The 21341-nt window shown below is 32.7% G+C and overlaps 3 protein-coding genes across 5 annotated transcripts in view; 1 reads left to right on the forward strand and 2 right to left on the reverse strand.

Moving 5' to 3' along the window:
• Positions 1-27: 27 nt before the first annotated feature.
• On the forward strand, positions 28-3166 carry LOC141531073 (sodium-coupled neutral amino acid transporter 7). The gene is made up of 4 exons (XM_074248566.1): positions 28-615; positions 702-1062; positions 1133-1379; positions 1849-3166. Exons 1-4 carry the CDS (start codon positions 519-521, stop codon positions 2506-2508), a joined length of 1365 nt encoding a protein of 454 aa, XP_074104667.1. The 5' UTR covers positions 28-518; the 3' UTR covers positions 2509-3166.
• Positions 3127-7759, reverse strand: LOC141531069 (E3 ubiquitin-protein ligase RNF123). The gene is made up of 3 exons (XM_074248563.1): positions 7516-7759; positions 7311-7454; positions 3127-6878 (listed from the first exon to the last, which is right to left on the reverse strand). The coding sequence occupies exons 2-3, from the start codon at positions 7403-7405 to the stop codon at positions 3206-3208; spliced, it is 3768 nt and encodes a 1255-aa protein (XP_074104664.1). The 5' UTR covers positions 7406-7454; positions 7516-7759; the 3' UTR covers positions 3127-3205.
• Positions 7760-8735: 976 nt separating this feature from the next.
• Positions 8736-21341, reverse strand: part of LOC141530409 (SLIT-ROBO Rho GTPase-activating protein 1) — a 35821-nt gene continuing 23215 nt past the window's right edge. For all 3 annotated transcript variants that reach the window (XM_074247489.1, XM_074247490.1, XM_074247491.1), the window contains exons 2-11: positions 20885-21068; positions 20101-20266; positions 19783-20007; positions 17484-17612; positions 16761-17258; positions 15741-16558; positions 15512-15582; positions 15217-15397; positions 14756-15095; positions 8736-11996 (exon numbers count right to left, since the gene is read on the reverse strand). In XM_074247489.1, the coding sequence (XP_074103590.1) occupies positions 10926-11996; positions 14756-15095; positions 15217-15397; positions 15512-15582; positions 15741-16558; positions 16761-17258; positions 17484-17612; positions 19783-20007; positions 20101-20266; positions 20885-21068 (3683 nt within the window). In that variant the 3' untranslated portion in view covers positions 8736-10925. The remainder of the gene's footprint in view (positions 11997-14755; positions 15096-15216; positions 15398-15511; positions 15583-15740; positions 16559-16760; positions 17259-17483; positions 17613-19782; positions 20008-20100; positions 20267-20884; positions 21069-21341) is intronic.

The following is a 21341-nucleotide window of genomic DNA, read 5'->3' on the forward strand; positions in this document are numbered from 1 at the left end:
GCAAAGCGCCATCTCATTGTGAAAAGTTATACATATATAATATATATATAAATGTAATATAAATTTAAAAAATTGAAACCTGTTTTTTATTAAAAAAAACATTGTATACATATATTATACTAAGTATATAATTATCTTCGGTTAAATTAAAGTATGAAATGACGAAAAATCAACTGGCTTAAAGTGAAGATAAGTTATTCTTTACCGCTAAGCATATTCTAATAATTATGTAAAATATATAATGATATCTAATAAGTATATTAACTCGAATTGAAATAATTCTCAATTAGATTATAACTATGTGGTAAATAGTATTGCTTAATCCGGTGTGCTAAAATAACTTTTTCTACATTTTCTTATTTCCAAGACCTTTGAACTCGGTATTAAAACGTATCAAAAACAAGCTGCTTGATAATTAAATTACTCATTTTAAAGAAGCAATGTTTAAGAGCAATTACTAATTTGATATTTATGTGGAAGCTTAACATCGGCTGTTACAAGTATTATCATCATTCGCAATGAGATTCTTACGGAGAAACGGATACAGCTTGATAGATGACAGTGTTGAAGTGCCATTCGATAATAGTTCAACCCGTTCTAATTCCAATCCTGAAGGTAATAAAAATTTGCTTCTATAAATTTCTAACAATAATAATTATAATTAATTAATTAATTTTTTTTTTTTTTTTTTTTTTTTTCAGGCACAACAGTAATCGGAACAATTTTTTTACTCTTAAACGCGACACTGGGAGCCGGGTTGCTGAATTTTCCCTTGGCATTTGATCGTTCCGGTGGAGTGATATCAGCAATAATAGTTCAATTGTCATTTTTAATATTCATTACCATTGCGCTAGTGACCCTCGCAAACTGCAGTGACATAACAAAAACATCCTCTATGCCAGACACTGTTGCTGGACTCTGCGGACCTAAAACCTTGATATTGTGTGGGATCTGTGTCACTATTTACAGCTTCGGATGTTGTCTTACATTTATAATTGTCATTGGCGATCAATTTGAGCGTGTTTTAGCAACTTACTACGGAACGGATTACTGTCACCACTGGTACTATGATTAATTATATTTTCAAGTCTTAAAAAATTAAATAAACTCATCACTCATTCATTGACTGCAGGTTTTTATCCCGCACATTCATCACATGTGTCAGCTGCACGCTTTTTATCCTGCCGATGAGTTTCTTCAAGCGGCTGGACATTCTGAGCTACGTCAGCTCCGTAGGATGCATCACTATTGTCTATGTAATATGGGTAATTATTCATCAGAGTATCAACACGCCGGATTATCCAAAACCAACACAAGTATGGCCTCGAAACGCTTCTCAAGCATTTCAATTGGTTCCAATTATTTGTTTCGCTTACCAGGTATAAAAAAAAAAAAAAAAAAAAAATTATTAATGACATTGAAATTAGCAGACACTTTACAATTTTTTATTTTTTTTCTGTCTAGAAAATTATTTATAAAAAATTACAATTATAATTTTTTAGAGCTTCTAAACATGGAATTTTATGATATTAAAGTTAGCAATTTAATTGATCATTTTTTAACAAATAAATTTCTTCCGAAAAATTATTTTTAAAAAATTGCATTTTTTATTTTTTTAAATTTTTACTTAGAAAAATTTTTTTCCTCATTTTTTTGCTATAATTTATTTGTTCCAAAAATTATAAAATATCTGATAAGTTAATTTTAATTAAAATTTTTTTTGCTAAAATTTATTAGTTAAAAAATTTCTAAAAATTATCAAATGTCTTTTAATTTCGGTATCATATTTAATAATTAGAATTAATTAAAGTTTAAATTTAATTTATTAATAATTAATTATTTTTTTAGACTCACATGACATCGATACCGACTTATGCGTGTATGAAAGACCGAAACCTCAGCAAATTCACCTGGTGTGCGATAGCAAGCATGGGTTTGTGTTTTTTCTCCTACACAATTGTCGGAATATTCGGCTACAAGACTTTCGGCATGGGCCATGTGCCCAGTGACATTCTGCAGGGCTACAGTGACAAGAGTGCAAGCCTCGCGATAGCGATAATTGCAATTGCTGTAAAAAATTTTACGACCTACCCGATTGTACTTTTTTGTGGGCGGAATTCGCTGATGGGCTTATTCCACGCCGAAATTGAAGATAACGTTACAGTGAGAGCTTTTGTGACTCTTTTGTGGTTTATCCTGACGCTATTTGCTGCCGTCGTAATTTCCGACATATCGCCTGTTATCAATCTTATGGGAACGCTCTCAGCAACATTTATATTTATTTTTCCAGGGATTTGCTTACTGCAAAGTATCCTGGTTAGAGATCCTGCTATTCATTCATACAAAAGTCGCTTTTTTATCGTCGTAGCTGTTGTTATGACCGCTCTAGGCGGTTTTGTATGTGGCTTAGTGTTTGTTCAAGCACTTGAAGACTTATATCAGGTTCCTGTTGATAAAAAGTTTGTCACCGGAGTCAGAATCGGTCTTGGTGGTAGTTTATGCGTTTAAAAACAAAGGCTGTGAATTTTTTAATTAATATGTACCTCTGAATCATTTTAGCCCGAATAATATTTATCATTAATTTGTTGTAAAAATATTATTTAAAAATTTTATAGAATTTTTACTCTTTATAATTTTTTATTTCATTTTTTTATGTTAAAAAAATACGCTTTGAAGATGCCAAAAAAGTAGAAATTTATAATAATTATTGATATTTTAAAAAATGAAGAAAATTAATAATACTGAAGTTAGCCGACGATTTAAATTTCTTTATTTTTTTTCTCTTATTAAATCAAAATTAAAAATCGCACTTATATTTTTTCAAGTTTTTTACAAATAAAAATTAAAAAAAATTTTTTTGTAATAATTTTGTCAATAAAAAAAAAAAAATTCTAAAAATTTTTAGATGCCAGCTAACTTAATTTTCATGAAAATTAAATTGGAGTAGATAAAAAAAAATTTTTTTTAAATTAATAATAATTTGGTTGTAACATCGAGATTTTTCTCGAATAATTTGTTTTCTTCATAATCATAAATAAATTTTCCATATCTAGACTGAAGAGTGAGGAACAAGGAGATTGTGATAAAAAGTGAATGAGTTATTTATAAATAAATAAATGTAAAATATTAGCATAAATAAATTTTATATATATTAATAAATCAATAATCTCATTATCTTTAAAACGATTTTTTACAATATTAAATATCACGATATACTTGAGGAACTAGAGGGATTAAGACTAGAGGCGGTTAGATCGTGCAAAAGTGCATCATCAATATCATACACTTGCATAATAACTGTTTTACAGAAGAAGCATTCACGGCTGTTCAACAAATACCGGTCGATGCATGCGCGACATGATTTGTGGTTACAAGGCTTGAAAATTGCACCTATAGGATAAGCGTAGCATATAGTACAAGTATCGTCGTCGTCGCTGATTATGCGATTGTCGGGTAGAAGAGTACGCTTTTTATCCAAGTACTTAATCACATCTCTCAGACGTTTTATCTCCCGCTCGCTCACGTCATTCTTGTAATTTTCTAGAGTAAATACTTTAACATTTTTTAGCTTACTATTTTTCGTAGCTCCTTCTCCGACGACAAAGTACAGAGAGTTCATTTGAAAACTCGGCTCTGTCAAGAGAGTCCGGGTGATTCGCGGAACTTGCTCGCCAGTTTTGCTTGATTGGCCGCTGGCCATGTCATCTTGAAGCAGAGCCAAAAGAATGCCCACCACAGCGACCAGAATTGGAAAGTGGTCAACAGTGTCCAAGTCCGGGATGTTTAAAAGCACGACGTGCTGGAAACAGCTTGTCTGAGAGCTTATTCTGTTTAGAATCTGACAGAGCAATTGACAGAGTCGCGCCAGCAAATTGTCTCCAGATGATTGCTGAGGATTGTTAAAAATACTCGGCGCCACAGTTGCAATCATCTCGACAACTCTCAACAGCGATATCGTCAGATCGAAGCACGTTGCGCATATTTTAAGCTGTCTCGATTCTATGAAGACTCGCTCAGGCCTGGAAGATACGTTGTGAATTTCTTGGACCATCCCGATGAACTCCGAGAACGCCCAATTCATTTGATTGAGCAGCGAGTTCAAAAACTGCGTCGTTGTTTTTGAATTTTCTAAAAGTATTTCTTTGACATGCGTTTGATAAACCTGCGACGGACACGGTTTTATTGGCTGTGATATCGACTCCTGTTGCAGCATTTTAGGGCCGACTTTTTTCGATAAATGCGGACTCTTTTCGTACCTAAATGCAAACCCATTTCCTTGCCAGAACCTCACGAGCACCCAATTTGACTGGGCCCAAGCGCGATTTTCATAAGGTCGCAAAATATTACTCACCAATTTAACTCTCGACTCTCGGGGAATTTGTTCCAAGGCTTGAAGAGTCAGTGAGTTAGACGTGAACCCAGCTAGCGTTAAAATCAACGTGTCTTTAGCGATCGCGTGAACGATTCGCGGGTCTAAGAAATGATCACAAAGAAACTGGGCAATATCTTTCAGGACATCTTGATAGCCAGGTATTTTTTCAATCGGTACCGTTGGATGCAAATGATTCTTCAAACCCACGCTCAAGTCTGCGAGCGCTTCCAAGTAAAAATCAGGTACAAACCGAAACATATTGCCCTCCTCATTGGCCTTACCTAATGTCAGCAAAACAACTTTGAGCAACCAAGCCAACTGCGCTTGCTTTTCTTCAGAGTAAACTGCAGCGCGCACCCAAGCCATGTGTCTAGCTTGTTCAAATAACTTTGTACTAAAAACATTAACAGTACGTATTAATTCTTTGTGTATTGACTGCGAATTTGGATCCTTTAGTTTCTTGGTACTGTCAATCCTGACTTTCATCTCCGACATCGCTGTAATATATTCTGTCATACTGTCTCTCAAATTAGCGACCTTGGCGACTTGTTTCTTAGCAGCAGCGTGGTAGAACAAAATTATTCCTTCCAATAACTCGAGGAGAGACACTACTGAGTCTGCTGAGCCAACTTTCATCGGAGTGGTTCTCGCTTCTCGAGTAAACCCACTCGTAGGGTACCCGAGAATCAGCGGCGTCAACGGCGTACCTGGATTGACATTGACCATTCTCGTCGAGGTAGGAATCACCACTGGCAGCTCATTAATGTGACCTGGACCAGCCATAAATGTACTGGTAGCAGTCGATTCCTGAGCAGCTTGTTCCATCGCCATGATAACTTCATGGTCTGGTCCTAGATGATGGATGAGTTCATTCTTGTACGTTTTATTGAGGTAGGATAGCACTCCACCGAGCCTGTCAATTCCCGTATAATTAATCGACCCATCGTAGAACAGCTTGCAAGGTATGTAAATCGGGCTGGTACCGACTTCTGAATCCCAGAGAATTCGAAAGGCCACCAGCAATCGATGGAAACAGCAGACAGTTATTTGCAAAGGCGTACGGCTTGATATTAAATTATCCTGAACAAACCTGCGGAATTTCTTCAAAAATATCGTCCTGGAGGAGGGTGTCTTGGGTGTCCCGTCGGTGTTGTCTAACAAAGTTATCAGCAACTCAACCTGGAGTGCTTCAATTTCAGCGATAGCCGCTTTTATGGTCTCACAGGACTGCATGTAGCTGTCGCGATTAACTTCGACGGAGGTGTCTATGGGATTCGTTTCCCACCAGGTCTTGGGGATTATTTCGGCCAGACCGCCTTCGTCTAGCGGCTTTACGTGTACGAAGTTGGCGAATCTTACTCTGTCAAACAAGATGCTTTGCAGTAAGTATTGACGGGTTTTAGAGTGCCGACACATGCTTGTAAGTATCAGCAAGCTCTTACACTGATCAGGGTACTCTAAAAGCATTGACACGTGACGGAATATTGAGAGCAAATAAATAACACTGTTCTCGAGGCACAGTTTTATCTCATGTTCCTCTAAAAATGTCCACAATATATCTAATAGTATATTGACTTTTGAGTTATTGATAACATTATTTTGACTACTTTTAGTAAAACTTGTTGAATGATTATTGGGAGTTAGTTGTTGATGAAAGAATGGCAGGAAGACAGCCTCAATTATGTAGGGTATTGTAAGCAGAAGACCTAGATCATGCATAAGCAATCTAGCGATGCACATCAGGTACGTTCGTTTGCTCATTGTTTTTTCAGCGAATCCGGGACAGCTGTTATTATCGGTGTCCTCTTCAATCATTTTCAATAAATTCCCCAGCCATTTAATAAGCATGCTCGCTTTTATAACTTGGTCATGCGGAGTTAATTGCAGACACTGGTACCCGTCCACGGGATACCTCAGCGGCGTCGATCCGAAATTAGCGGTTAAATTTTCAGTGAATGCTAAACTAACAGTAGGAAAGTATGCAATACCCGTACCCATCGCAATATTGTCAAACGCACGGCCCAGGTGTCTTCCATTGCGATAAAAGTCTATTGTACCTTCGTCCATGTCCAATGCACAGCCAATTATATCACCAGACAACCACGGCTCGCCGTACTTGTAAGTAGAGACGTTCCATTTTCTCACGCGGTTCCCGTCATAGGAATACGAGTTCACCGTGTCACCTACTCCGCTTTCTTGGCTGAATTTGCACTGCGCCGTGCCCCAGCCTACCTGCATCACTCCCTTCGAGCCCAGCTGCAGCTCGTACATCCATTTTCCCTCGAAAAAACCGGTGTTTGCTCTCAGTGTGCTGAAATTACTCTGAGAATTTACACTCAGTCGGTCTGGAGACACTATTATGAGACCGTGGTGCGTTGATACGTCAAAACGTACTAGTTTTGGACCTATCCGGCCGGGTTGAGTGTCTTCTATTACCTCGTTCTTGTTCGCCTCCACCAGAAATTTTTCTATGTACTCTCCGACAAAGCTGAGGCTCTGCTGAATTCTGTCAAAAAAATTATAGAAAATAATACTGAAGTTAGCAATCAGCTGTTAATTTTAAAAATTTTTTTATTTAATCAATTACAATAAAAAAATGCTTCTAAAAATTTTCACTTGTAATTTTTATTAATTTTCACATGAAATTTTTTCTTTTAATTTTTTTTTAAATATTTTTTCAATAAAATAAATTATTAAAATTTTTAAATGTCAGCTAATTTTATTGTCATAATTTTTTTTTACCATAATTTATTTGCTATAAAATTTTAAAAATTATTAAATATATGCTAAATTGATTTTCGTTTACTTTTTTTGTCTCCAAGTTTAAAATTTTAGTGAACAATTATTTTAAACGTAAAAAAAAAAAAAAAAATCTAATGAACTCTTACTTTGATCTTAGAAACTAAACTAATGAAATAAATAAAATAAAATTAATTACCTGGAATTGTCGTCGGATTTAGTGCTCGTGGGTATGTCAAACTCATTAATACTATCTTGACCAAATATGTTTATTAAAATATCTTTTACCTCCATTTCTACGACATTCTGCTAATAAATGCATCAATTTGTTGTAAATTCATACCTTTAAATAAATAAATTGAATTAAATAAAAAATTCAATGATAATAAATAAAAAAAACTTACTTAAAATGTATTTTAATCACATAATGTTTTAATATTGATATTTAATTTTTCAGGTTAAAGTTGAAATAAATGAGAACACTTGCTATTGATTTTATAACCACACCTCTGATTCTAAATTTAGGCATTATGCTGCGATATTATTTATTAATAATAATAATATTTTAAATATTATTATTATTATTATTACGATAATTATTAATCATTGACGGGTTTGTTAACTTGAATTTAGCTTGTCATAACTGACGTACTATTTAACGAAGCTCAGATAAATAACGAGAATTTTTTTTTTTTTTTTTTTTTTTGTTAACAGCTGATATGGCCGATGTACAAGATAAGAGGGAAAATTCAAATGACATTAAATTTAGCTGTCACTTCACAATTGTTTTAATTTTCTTTAACAAATAAATTATAGCAAAAATAAAATAAGAATTAATTTAGCAGATATTTATAAAGTTTAAGAATTTTTTAACAAATAAATTATGGCAAAAACAAATAAGAAAAAAAAAATGATTTTTGAAAAATTAGATTTTTAATTTTTTTTAATTTCTAAATGTTAATTTTTTTGTCATAATTTATTTGTTAAAAAAAAATTATTAAATATCTTCTAAAGTCATAAAAATAAATTATTAAAAAAATGAACTTGTAGAAATTTAAATAAATTAAAAATGCAATTTTTAAAAAAGAATTTTTATAGAACAAATTTTTTTATTAAAGAAAATTAAAAAATTGTCAAATGATATCTAACTTTAATGTCATAAAATTCAAATAGACAATTGCATGTTTATTTATTTATTTATTAATTTTTTTTTATTACAGTCTGTTCTTTATTAGTTATATTTAATATAATTTTCATTATTACTGACTTTTAATTATAACATTAGCATTAAAAGCCGTTTAATATACGCATATAATTCGTTTCTTCTTATATTTGTTCCAATTATCAATTACGTCATATAATATAGTATAATATAATATAATATAATATTCAATATAAATCACTAATTAATTAAAATCATATTCACACCAATCATCATCATACAATTAATTATTAATAATAATATATAATTATAATTATAAACAAGTATTAATTCGTCTCATTATACAGCGAAAGTATAAAATGATTTCTTCTTTTAATTTTCTATACATTCAGTTAATAATAATCTTTAATAATGAATTATTAATTAATATTAAATAAAATAATTTAAAAATAAACACTGTGATATTTTATAAGACTAACAATATATCGTACAATTATTTATTTATTTATTTTTTTTTTTTTTTAATGGGGATAATAAGCGGCAGGGGTTTACTTTTTATTGTAACGCTTTGGTTTATTATCGTTAATCAATATTATTACGCATTATATTATTATTGCGGTGGGATACAAACTTTATCTATTTGATAGCCAATTAATTAATACAGTAATTATAATTACTAATAAGTAATAATAAGAATATCAATAGATTATTATTAATAATAATAATTAATACCGCGCCGATGCGTTAGTGCTTTATTAATAATTAATAAACTACTTAATGGACCATTTGTGATCTTCCAACTCTTGTTTTATAAAACGAGCTGCTAAAATGTCTCCAAGAAACATTTCTCAAAGAATATATGTTTTTTTTTATTATATTCAAGTGTATACATTTTTTTGTTTATACCAAGTTATATATGAATATATGATTTATCAATTATAAATGATTTACTTAAATATAATTTTTTATAAATATGTTGTATTAGATTTTTTACTAATCGTTGTAAAGTATCAAGTTGTATAAGTGACAAAATTATTTTTATTATTTAAAACTATTTGGAAAAATTTTTGTGGTCTATTTATTAAATATTTTAATAATAATAATAATTATTATTATTATTTTTTTCTGTTTGTTTCATTAAAAAAGGGAAGAGTGGCTACAAACTAGTACGGTTTTTGCCAATCGGCTATCACCCAGTCTCGATGAGATTTGTCTCAATTACAATTGCTACATTCACTTTTTATTACTATTTATTATTTTAGTAGCATAGTACAATCGTGGTCATTAATTTAAGTATGTTTTTTAATTTAAATTTACTGGAAAATAGCCATTTGTAAACTCAAACATTTATAAACTATAAATTTGAAAATTAGTTGATAATGTCATTTGTAAAATTAGTCGCTAATAAAAAATGATATTTATGAAATTAGCGAAATGGAAATTTTACCAAATATAAATTCAGTGATTTTTAAAATAGCGAAAAAAAAAAATCTGGGGCTACATGAATTTAGACAATTCTTACTGCAGAAACATGATACTGAAGTTAACAGATGTAAAAATTTTTTTTAGATATTTATTGCAATTAAATTATTATAAAAAAATTTAATTAAAAAGTTTCACATGTAAAAATTAATAAAAATTATAATACTAATAATAATAATAATAATAATAATAATAATAATAATAATCGTAATAATTTATAAGGAATATATATATATCGAACATTGGCTGGTCGTATACAATAATAAGATACATAATATTTAATTATATTAATAATATATATTGAGATTCTAGTCTCTGCTACTATTGGGCACCATTTATTATTTAATAACACATATAAATATATATACGTATTTATTTATGAATATTATTTTTAAAATAAAAATAAAAAAAAAGGAAGGCGTAAAAAATAAAAAACGCCTACGAAATTACAACTTCAATAGACGTGAGTACGCACATTAAAGTTTTAACACCGTGGTATTTTTTATGACTTTTTAAATATTTCAATAAAATATATCATACAAGTTACGCTAAGCTTACATAATTTTTATTTTTAGTTTATGTGCCTAAAATAATAGCGGATTTTAACTTCGATGTAGTTTAAAGATTTTTTTTTTTACTCTTAACTTTTACAGTGTTTAATTTGTAAAAATTAAACATAGTCAATACAGTGAAATACGACTAGAAAAGATCGTGCTGTATATTCATTTGGTAAAAAAATAATACAACTGGGTATTTAAACACTAGTGATTTAATTAAAAAAAAACAAATAGTTGGCAAACGAAGAAAATAATAACATACAATAAAATATATTCTACCATTTATCGCGAGATTATTTCGGCGGATTGGTCAGTGGATGAAAATTAACCGCGAAAAAAAAAAAAAAAAAAAAAAAAAAACTCTTTGCGTTATAAAATGGTGTTCGATATTATTAGATCCTATCATTAAAATTTAAAAACTTATGAAAATATCTTAATCTTAATAATGTCATAAAAAATTCATCCTCAAGCACTCTGTTTAATCTAATACTAAATATAAATGATCATTATCACTCATATTATTGTAATCATTCGTCATCAATGCGGTAAAAAACGTGGAAGCCATTATATTAATAAAATTTAATAAAAATTATTAAATAATATCTTGAAAATCCTAATCAGTACCCTGAACTTGTTTCTCAATTTTTCTCGCGAGCTCAGGACTCATGTGAGGATGAGGGAAGGGAACCGTCGGCTTGCGGAGAATGGTCGGTTTGACCTTAACCTGAGGCTTGAAGGAAGACACCTGTTGGCTCCCGCCAGTCAGCCGCATGTCCGCGAACTTAGCGGCGATCAGCGGGGTCGACCGGGGAGGTAGCGGGGAACGTAACGGAACATTGTCTGAAGAAATTTCGTTATTGCTAGCTGATCTGACAATATTGTCCTTTATATTCCCGACGTGGTCGTTGATCTCCCCGTCAGTGCCCACGAGACTTTTTATTCTGCCGGTGTCCGTTAAATTGTTCGAGGTGTTCGTATTCCCCGACTTGGTATTCTTCTTAAGCGTGCACTGATTCTGCTTGGCGAACCGCTCGGCGGCGGTGCTCATGTCCGGAGACTCGGGTCCATTGCTCGGTGATTTTTCCGAGCCATTGCGAGTCGGCGGAGCCAAAGAATTCTCGTCGTCGGAACTGTTTAAGCTGCTGGAGGAAGCTGATTTTTTGCTGGCGTCTTGCGCGGCAAGAGGAAGATCCATCACCAGGTCAGGGGTGTGCTTTTGACGCATCTCCCGGAATTCCTGTGAAGCACGGAAGTTCTTGGGTGTCGTGGGAGGAACTGGTGGGGTCAATTGTGTCTGTGAGTTTGCTCGTTTTTGCCACAATTCTCTGTTCGCTGAAAATGTCGTAGCTTCTTTGTTGTTATCTTCGTCGTTGTTGTCGCTGTCGTTCAAGTGTATTGACGGCTGGCTGTTGATGGTCTCTGTCAGAGTCTGGGATTTCCACTGCTTCCGACCAGACCCTCTCAGTCCACCCGCATTCATTGATGACACCTGGTGCTCTTGATTATTATCCTCTACGTCGTCCAGATTAGCCTGCTCGCTCATCGTCGAAAGCGAGTCCAAGAAATCATTTACGCTCTCACTCTCGTCGTTCGGTGTGCTCGACTGAAGATACTGATCCGTTGGATGTATTTTCTCGTTTCCTGGACTCGATGTCATTTTGCTCGGGTTCACTGACGTTTGTTCCTAGAATGCCAAATTAAACGCTGTGAGTCACTGTCGCTTTTATTTAGATTTACTTAAAAGTTACTTTATTAAATAAAATATTAAAAGTAAAATTATAATAATAAAAACAATAATAATAATAATAATAATAATAATAATAATAATAATAATAATAATAATAATAATAATAAAATTAATAATAAATTTAATTAAAAGCAAGAAGATGATACTGAAAGTCAAATTTTTTTATTAATCTTTAATTATTTTATTACAAGCTATAAATAAATAAAATTTTGCTTTATTAAATAAAGGCTTTTGTTAAAATGCATCTTATTTTCTTAACAATTGACATTTTTAAAGATATAAGCTCATCCCTATGTTACACTCATCAAAGCTTTCATTTGAGTACCCACGTGCATTTTCATATATTTTTCATATATACATATATATAATATATATAAATATATGAAAAATTGATGTGGGTACTTAAATGAAAGGTCTTGATGAATGTAACATCAGGATGAGCTTATATCTTAAAAAATGTCAATAGTTCATGAGATACAAGGTTATTTCTTAATTATAAAAAAATTAAATATATCATATAAATACACTGGCTACAAAATTTTCCTTATTTTCTTAATATTATAGATTAAAATAATTTCTAAAATAAATAATACTTTCAGTATCAAAGAAGAATATAAATTAAGGAATAGCTGGAAGCTTTGAGAAACCATAAGAAGAAGAAGAAGAAGAAGAAGAAAATTCTAAGATCATGCTAACATTTATTGTAAATACTTTTTATTAAAGTTAATAAAATAGTAAAACATGCTTGTTACTAAATAATAAAAACTGTTCGCAAAACTGAGCCGCTTCTAATTGATGCATATGTTATTGTAATAATAATAATAATAATAATATTACATGAAAGGTAAATATATGTAAATACCTATGTGGATTTATCTCTGAGGGTTGCGGGTGTGGTCGATGATTGAATAATTATTTGACAAAGGTTCATTATATGTAATAAGGATTAGCATGAAATGCGAAGAAAATTTATAAAGGGGGTGTTGAGGTCTGGAAAGGGGGGAGTGGTCTGCATAATGACGTGACTTTACTCACCTAGACTTTGAGTCACTGACAATCCATTGTCTAAGATGTGTCCTTTGGTCACAAGATTTTTATTCCTTTTGGTGAGATCGTCATCATCATCATCATCATCTACAGACTGAATTTGTTCTACAGGACTCTAGGATTCACAAACCAACTGAACAGTCAATGCGCCACTCTCCCCTCCGTGATTAACAATTAAATCCAAGTGTTAACGTAATCAAATAGTAACGCAAAACGATATTAACAATTTTTAAATATATAAATAATAGTAGTTGTAGTTGTAGTGGTAGTTATAGTAGTTATAGTAGTTATAATAGTAGTAATTAATTGATATTAATAAAATATAAAATAAAAAGTAATTAACAAAACAAAATTAGGGTCACACGCACACAAGTAAGACACAAAATTAAAACACTGAGGTAGCAGTTTTGTCGAACAGTTTTTAGTATTGCGTTGAGTAGTTATTCCGTCCTGTTTTAAAACAACGGGACCCTCGTGATAGAGGTGTCTCAGGTGCCAGGTGCTAGTCGATTTAACACGCTGACTAAACATAAATCTGGAAAAATATAGTTTTAAACAAAAAAAAAAAAAAAAAAAAAAAAAAAACCCAACCAGTAAAAAAAGTAAAGGGTTGTCCATGAGTGGTAGCTTTTTTTTATAATAATAAATCATGATTTATCATTCATCATAAATATTAAGGCGCAGAAAATTAAGTTGTAGAGAATAATAAATATAAAAACATGCAGAGCACATAATCTAGCAGATCTTATTTTTAATTAATTAATTAGTTATTTTATTATTTAATATATATTTTTCTTGCAGTATTTCTAAGTAATTTATTTACAAATTTATCATACAAAATGTGTTATAAGCTAAAATTTATTGTGCAAATCTTGAGAATAAATAAATAAACTAGAAACTAGATCTAGGGTTTTAATCACTCCATTCGTGGTGTTTAATATTATTAAAAGTAATGGTAATTGTTTCGTTAAAGTAGCAGTGGTGATTGTAAATTGTCGTAAAGTGTGTAAGTGTTTATTATTATTATTATTATTATTATTATTATTATTATTATTATTATTATTATTATTATTATTATTGAATTTAAAATTCAGTCTTATCAAGTGGGCGTAGGAAGAAGCGGTCGGTCTCACTTTTACGTGAGTTACTGATCCGCTCTTATTTATATAGACAATATAGACATAGATAAGTACGTATATATGTATATATATATACCACTGTATAATATAAGAAGCTATTATATGTAATGGCTTTGCAAACCACGCGTGTAATAATAAAATATAAGCAGTGCATAATTGTGCAGTCGCATTAATGCATTCTTGGCACGATAAGCCACAAATTCGCGGCTTATTTATTTATTTATCATTTTTTAGTATTTTATTTTATTTTTATATTTTTTTTTTTTTTTTTTTAGTTAATCTAGTTTAGTAACATCAACTATAACGTCTTGATTTAATTTACAGCTTGCGGGAAACGAGTAACATGCACCTTGCGGTCGGCGAGGCTCATGAAACGTCATCCAACAAAATATTAATTTAATTAATATACATAAATATTAAAAATTAAAAAAAATAAAATAAAAAAACCAACAAATAAAATTAATAAATAGTAATAAATATTGATGTGTGCTAAACGGTGGTTTCCAATACCTCTCGACTGATGATCGCTTGAGAGGACGAAATGCAGGTATTAACTGCATTCGCCATCGCCGTAGCCGTATTCGGTATGACGTTGTTGCTGGAGGTGCTAATCACAGAGCTGTTGATGGTATTGATTACGTCTGAGTGATGGAGCAGAGATCCAGTACCGGAAGACGACGTTGTTATAATATCCGAGGTGTTGACGTTCGGCCACGCGTTCGGATTATTCGTTGGTGCCATCAATGGCGAATTGTTACTCGATGGCGCGCTGTCTGCGGAACTCGAAGCTCTACGTCGCATCGATTCTTCGCTTGATGATTTCAATAGCTCTTTATCTCGCTCTTCGTCCCTGAAACGACATTACATCAGCCGTTAAGTTAATCCATGTATTACAATGAATATCGAATGAGAGAATAACAATAAAAAATAATAAACAGTTGATTGAATTAAAAGTCAAGGAAAGTACTTACTTGATTTTGAGCATGATATATTTGTCAGGAATTAAACCCTCTCTTCCGCCCACAGAGCCACGCCACCAGTCATAGCTTACTTGCATATAAAGTGTCAGAGTATCGCCTTTCTTGAAGCTTAATTCACGCTCAGATCGGGCGTTAAAGTCGAATTGTGCTGTTGCTTCTAAGTTTTCAGACTCTGACAAACGACAAAAAATACATTTGCGCCATTAAATATTATGTTTCATACAGAACATATTGACAGAGTTAAAAAAACATATGAATAAATGGACAAAACAACGAGACTACTCACCATCTTCTGATGGATACACTTCAGAGTCCATATCTTCTTGAACCTGATCTGTTGGAGAGTCACCAACGTCGCTATAAAATAAAATAAAATAAAATAAATTCAATTTATACATCACACAGTGTGTGTATAGTAACCAAACTGTCTTTCAAGTGTTAAATATTTTTATATACTTCATAACTTATGTCAAATGTCAAATGTAAAAACTGTACTCTGCCAGTGAATTACTTACACATCGTCGGGCTCTCGGCTGATGTATTTTTCATACTGAATCCCACCGATATCATCAGGGAATATTTCTTCGCAGAGTGTTATTATATTTTTAATCAGTTCGTTAACTTGATTCTGATACTGTACTTGATCTTTGTCCTCGGGCACTGGCACCAAAGTCGGCCCGAAACAAATGGCAAGATTGTACGGGTCCATCATGTTTTCGTCTGAAAATTCCGAGAGGTGATTAAGAAAGGCAAACAGGTATCGCATTACTATAACAACCGGCCTCGGCAGACTCGATATCAACTGTTTCATTTTTAAGACAAACTCATGCTTGGATTCGAGCTGCGCCAATTCCATTAGATGCTCGAAATAAATAATAGGGAAGAGTGGTTCACGCAATTCCCTCAAGTACAACTTTAGCACCCCGGCAACACTGTTAATATCTGAGGCATCTGTCACGTCAGCAAGTGGATCTTCACCGCGTTCGAACCACTCTCTGAAGTTATTTATCTCGACTTGAGAGCCAGACACTCGAAATATGCCCTGATGATGAAGACCGTACAGATTTATAACCCTTATACAGCTCTTCATTATTAAAGGTATCTCTAAATTTGTGCTCTCGAGATACTCCTCCAATGAACCACCGAATAACTTTGGCTGTCCGTTCATCTGCAGTCTACCAATTCTCTTTCTACGCGCTTGCTTTTGCTTAGACGTTGTGATGGAAGGATTTGGGCTTCCATTGGAGCCGTCCTGAAGACTTTGCCTTATGTACTCTTGCTTAGCGTCGAGTCTGGCTATTCGCGATGTTCCAAGCAGGTATTCTCGAAATTTCTACATGGGAAATATATATATATATATATATATATATATATATATATATATATATATATATATATATATATATGAAAATTGATGATATGAAAAAAAAAATTTTTTTTTTTTTTAATAATATAGATTATAAATAAAATAAAAGCAACAACATAATATAGAATAATAAAAATAATTAAATAAAGTAAAATAAAATAAAAAATACCGTAAGATAAAATTCTTCAGTTTCCTGCCTGTCAGCGCGTAATTTGATCTGAACAGTCTCAGGTGGCCTGGACGTTGGCATGCAGTTTTCACCAAAGTATCGCGAGCAATCGTAGTCCTTGGCAGTAAGCATTTCTAAAAGACTAGCCTCAGCGGTCTCTAAGGTCTTCCACACCTCCTCAGACTCGGTTCTGAGTGAGGTAACACGTTGCTGCAATTGCCCCAGTCGCTGCTCCATTTCCGAGTGGAGTATCTTCTGTAACTCTGGTTCGGGAGTTTCATCACCTCGCTGGCACTGGAATTCAAACTTTTTGGGGATCATAAACGCTGCGTGATGTGACTCAAGAAAACGCTGTTTGTCTGCACGAGAATCCAGAGCGTTAATAGTATTTGTCAGCTGCTCGGCGCTTGTTTGCAGCGACCGCTGTCTTCCCTCTTCCGCGCTGCAGTGCATCAACAATGCCCGTGCGATGCAATTGTGAAACCCAAAGTCCATACACTGCAAATAAAAACACAAACATAAATATAGTGTGTAGTATATATGGAAAAATAAAATAAAAAAAAAAGAAAACAAATAAATCGAGTCAGCGTAATCAACGTCAGCGAAAAATTTATTTATATGTTAACGTAAGAGGAAATAGAAGCAATGAACTCATCAATTTAAATACATACTTTACGTTTATATCCACACACATATGTTGGTTAAGTTAACCCGCGTACTTACATCAATGAGATCCGACAGGTCGTCAACGAAATATTTATGAATCGTTGTATTGGACGCCTCTAGACAAAGAATGTACTCATTTCTAGCCTTGAGTGCTTTCAGCTTGGCCTCTGTGTATTTGTTCTTTCTCTGAAATAAGATATAACCATTAGTATACATTGAGAGAGAGATTTTAATCAGAATCATGATCAACACAGCCTGGCCAGCTGTTACTCTAATGAATTGCCCGTCCCTATGCTAGATAGCGTGCGATATTACTGTACATACTAATTGACTCGGTTAATTTTACTGAGAGTTTGCGCAATCTCTTCATGTGTTACTTATTTATGTATTAGCTTTTTCTCGGGCTCGGGCTCAGGGTTTACTTTTATAAAGCTGTCAACACGCAAGTGAGAAAAATACCGACCAATAAATTCTTTCATGCCTCAAAACCCATCGCCATCGGGTATAGGATAACTCATGCGCGAATGGATATGTAATAGTGTTAAAGTATAACTTTAAGTAACTCTCTTTCTTGTATAATATACTTGTTTTCTTCCCATAAAACTCGTCTTCCCTCTTGTATTATGTGGTTGTTTTATCGCGAGGGAGTTTCACGCGTACGTTAATCATTTAGCTCTCCTCCTCTCCGTCATCATTATCATTATTTTGGTGTAAGATCACATGTCTTGACAGTTACTCTACTCGAATAAACTCCCTACGAAACCACAGTTGTTTATTTTCAGCGGGTTTAGGAAGTCGAGAAACCGTTGGACCTCGTACTTAAATCTCTGGACGTCTGCTTAGTGCCTCGTAATGATAAAAAATAAGAATTGTGTAGATGAGAGTCTCAAAAAAAAAAATATATATATATATATATATATATATATATATATATATATATATATATATATATATATATATATATATGTGTGTAAATGTAAAAAACGTTAAGAAGAAACGCTTAAAATACGAGGCGCCTCTTGGAGTTGTATGTCATGTGGAGCTTCGTATGCATGTAGAAGATGTAACCCTTCAAGCTGGCGTACATCAACAGGCAAACCGTGGTCATTGGATCGTCGTGGTTTGTAGTGACATATTGTATACATTCTGACAATGACAGATACAGACACTCGGTGATAAAGACTGGACCAGCAAGCGAGAGAGAACTGGTTTAATAATAATAATATATATACACATCAGTGGCAAAAAGTAGGCAGCGGAACAATTGGCAAACTAGTGTGACGCAAGTACCTAATTCGGACATCCTGCGGTTGCCCTGAATATTTTCCGTGCCAGAGAGCTTTTCTTATTGTTTTTTTTCGAGAATAGTTTTTTAAATCTAAAACCCCTGGCCTCGTTTTATCTGGATAGTAAATATACTACGGCGTAGTATTCGTTGAAAGAACGCCAGAGATCACAAATCGTAAGCCTCATAGCTGGTACTTGAATATATAAAAGAGATTAACCGCTTAGCATTGTATATACCAGCATTGAGCAGTTTCGCTCAATATTATAGTTCCAGTTTACTTGATAACTGCAATTGTATTGCGTCACACGCCCTCGTAGCAAATTGCCAATGCGAATTGATAATTCAATGAAATCCCAGGCGTGATCGTAATCTACCCACTTGCTTAAAACCCATTAAGTATTTACCAATTGTTGTAAACTCTCTTAATGCACCTAGTCTGTTTGAACTTGAAAGCTCTGGAACAAACGGTTTTATTCGTCGGTGAATGCTAAATCAACAAAATTTTTTTATTGTACATTGTACACACTGAGCGTACAGTCGGGTTATCGACGCGAAAATTTTGTTAGTCCAATCGATAGTACATTGCTCAGGGCATCCGACCTTTCCAGTGTCAAGGGCCATCGTGATTCCTACAATCCACACTCACATTCGTATAAAATTTTTATGTAGTATATAGAACATATACGGTGCTCTGTCGTGAATTCTCTCCCTCGTACTATACTCTAGACTGCTGGAGCATTCAGTGACCATAAGTGAAGAGACGCGTCGCTGTCAGTCTTGTATTATTCACAAACAAAAGCTCCTGTCGTTTTTTCCATTTCTCTCACTTCTCTTGTTTTCATTGTTAATGGGTTCTATTTCTTCCTCTATTTACCCGTACATATAATATAATATAATAGAATAGAATGTATGTAATCTAAAGAAAAATAGTGAACAGCATCATCATGTTATTATTACTATTATTATTATTATTATTATTATTATTATTATTATTATTATTATTATTATTATTATTATTATTATTATTATTATTATTACTACTATTATTACGATGTGTAATATACAAACCTTAGTCACTTCCTTCTCAATGAGCTTGTACTTCTTGCTACGTGCAAGTTTCTCTGGCGGTACATTTGTGACTTCAAGTTTACTACGCTGCTGTTCAGCAACGCGTAATTTTGTCTCTGCTTGTCGTGACTCAGCTTGATAAGCTTGGTATGTTTTCATCGTCGTATGAAGCTCGTGAAGTACCCTCAGGATTTCTTCGTGTGTTTCATACCCAATTTCTCGGCACTGTAATTATTTTAAATTATAAAAATTATTTAGATATTAAATTAATTTAATTTTTTTGTAGAAAATTAGATGAATAAATTAAACAATACATACACGTCTGTAAATTCGCTGAACATCTTCAATGACCTGATTAAGTCTTCCGACCAGGTGAGTGCTGTAAACCTCGGAAAGCGCGGCATGATCGCGGCTCAGATTTTTCGTCTCATTGACAAGTTGCTGCCAGCAAGCGTAGCTGGAGAACAGTGGCCATTGCTCCCTCCTGAAGCAAACAGCAAACGTGGGGAAAATTAAACAGATAAATAAAATGAAAGTAAGCAACACTGGTAATTTATTCATGTGCAGATTATTCAAGGATCGGTGGTTACAAGTTATTATATAAGTGCTACGCCAGTTATAGAGGATGGAAACCTCGAAAGAAGCCCTAATAAATTTATTATTCGGCAAAATTGAAAATTTTATTTAATATTTACTGATAGTTAAATTATTAAATATCTGGTCATTTTTTTGATTTTTATAATAATTAAATTAATATGAAAAAAATTAAAATGTAGAAATTGAAAAAAATTACTATGTCCAAATGTTTTTTTTTTTTTTCATTTTATTTTTTATCCTGAAAAAAATTAAGGTAATTATTTATAAGTGGGGCGTTTTATAAAAAAAGTCAAATATCCCAGTTTTCTAAAAAATTTATAAATTTTTTTGAAAATTTGTTAAAATTGTTATAATCAAATTTTTTTTTTTAATTATTCATTTTTTTATGTATTTTAAGAATTTTTTTAATTGAATCAAATCAATTTTTTTTCTGTATAATAAAATTCCAAAAATTGTCAGGCGCCTTCTAATTTAAATTTCACAATAGTTGAAAGCCTCAACTTACTTTTGCTTTTGCTCTTTGTGCCGCATTTGTATACTTCTCGCCATTTTGTCAAGGGATTTACTGTAATCGAGCTCGAGTTCGGCTCGTCTGCGGAAGAAGTCCTGCAGTTCGGCAACCAGGGCCACCTGGGACTCCATTCTCACGTCGAGACATCTCAGCTGCTCGTTTAGCTGCAGCCTTATATCTGAAAGAAAACATCGAATGAAACGTTATTAAAAAAAAAAAAATAATAAATTAAATAATATACCACCCCAAGTGTATTAAATCTTACATAAAATATTTAGCCAAGCGCAATTCAAACATACATGTCCATCGAGAACACATGGGTTGATATTATCATCATTATTTTTTTTTTTATTACCATTATTGTGATTATGATTATGATTATTATTGGGTGTATACTAAGCAAAAAGGGGAATATTGAATCTATAGTTGCATTTACCCAACAACGAACTTC

Source organism: Cotesia typhae, unplaced genomic scaffold (assembly GCF_013202065.1).
Source record: "Cotesia typhae breed Kobodo isofemale line unplaced genomic scaffold, CoteBio_Ctyphae contig_5, whole genome shotgun sequence".
NCBI lineage: Eukaryota > Metazoa > Arthropoda > Insecta > Hymenoptera > Braconidae > Cotesia > Cotesia typhae.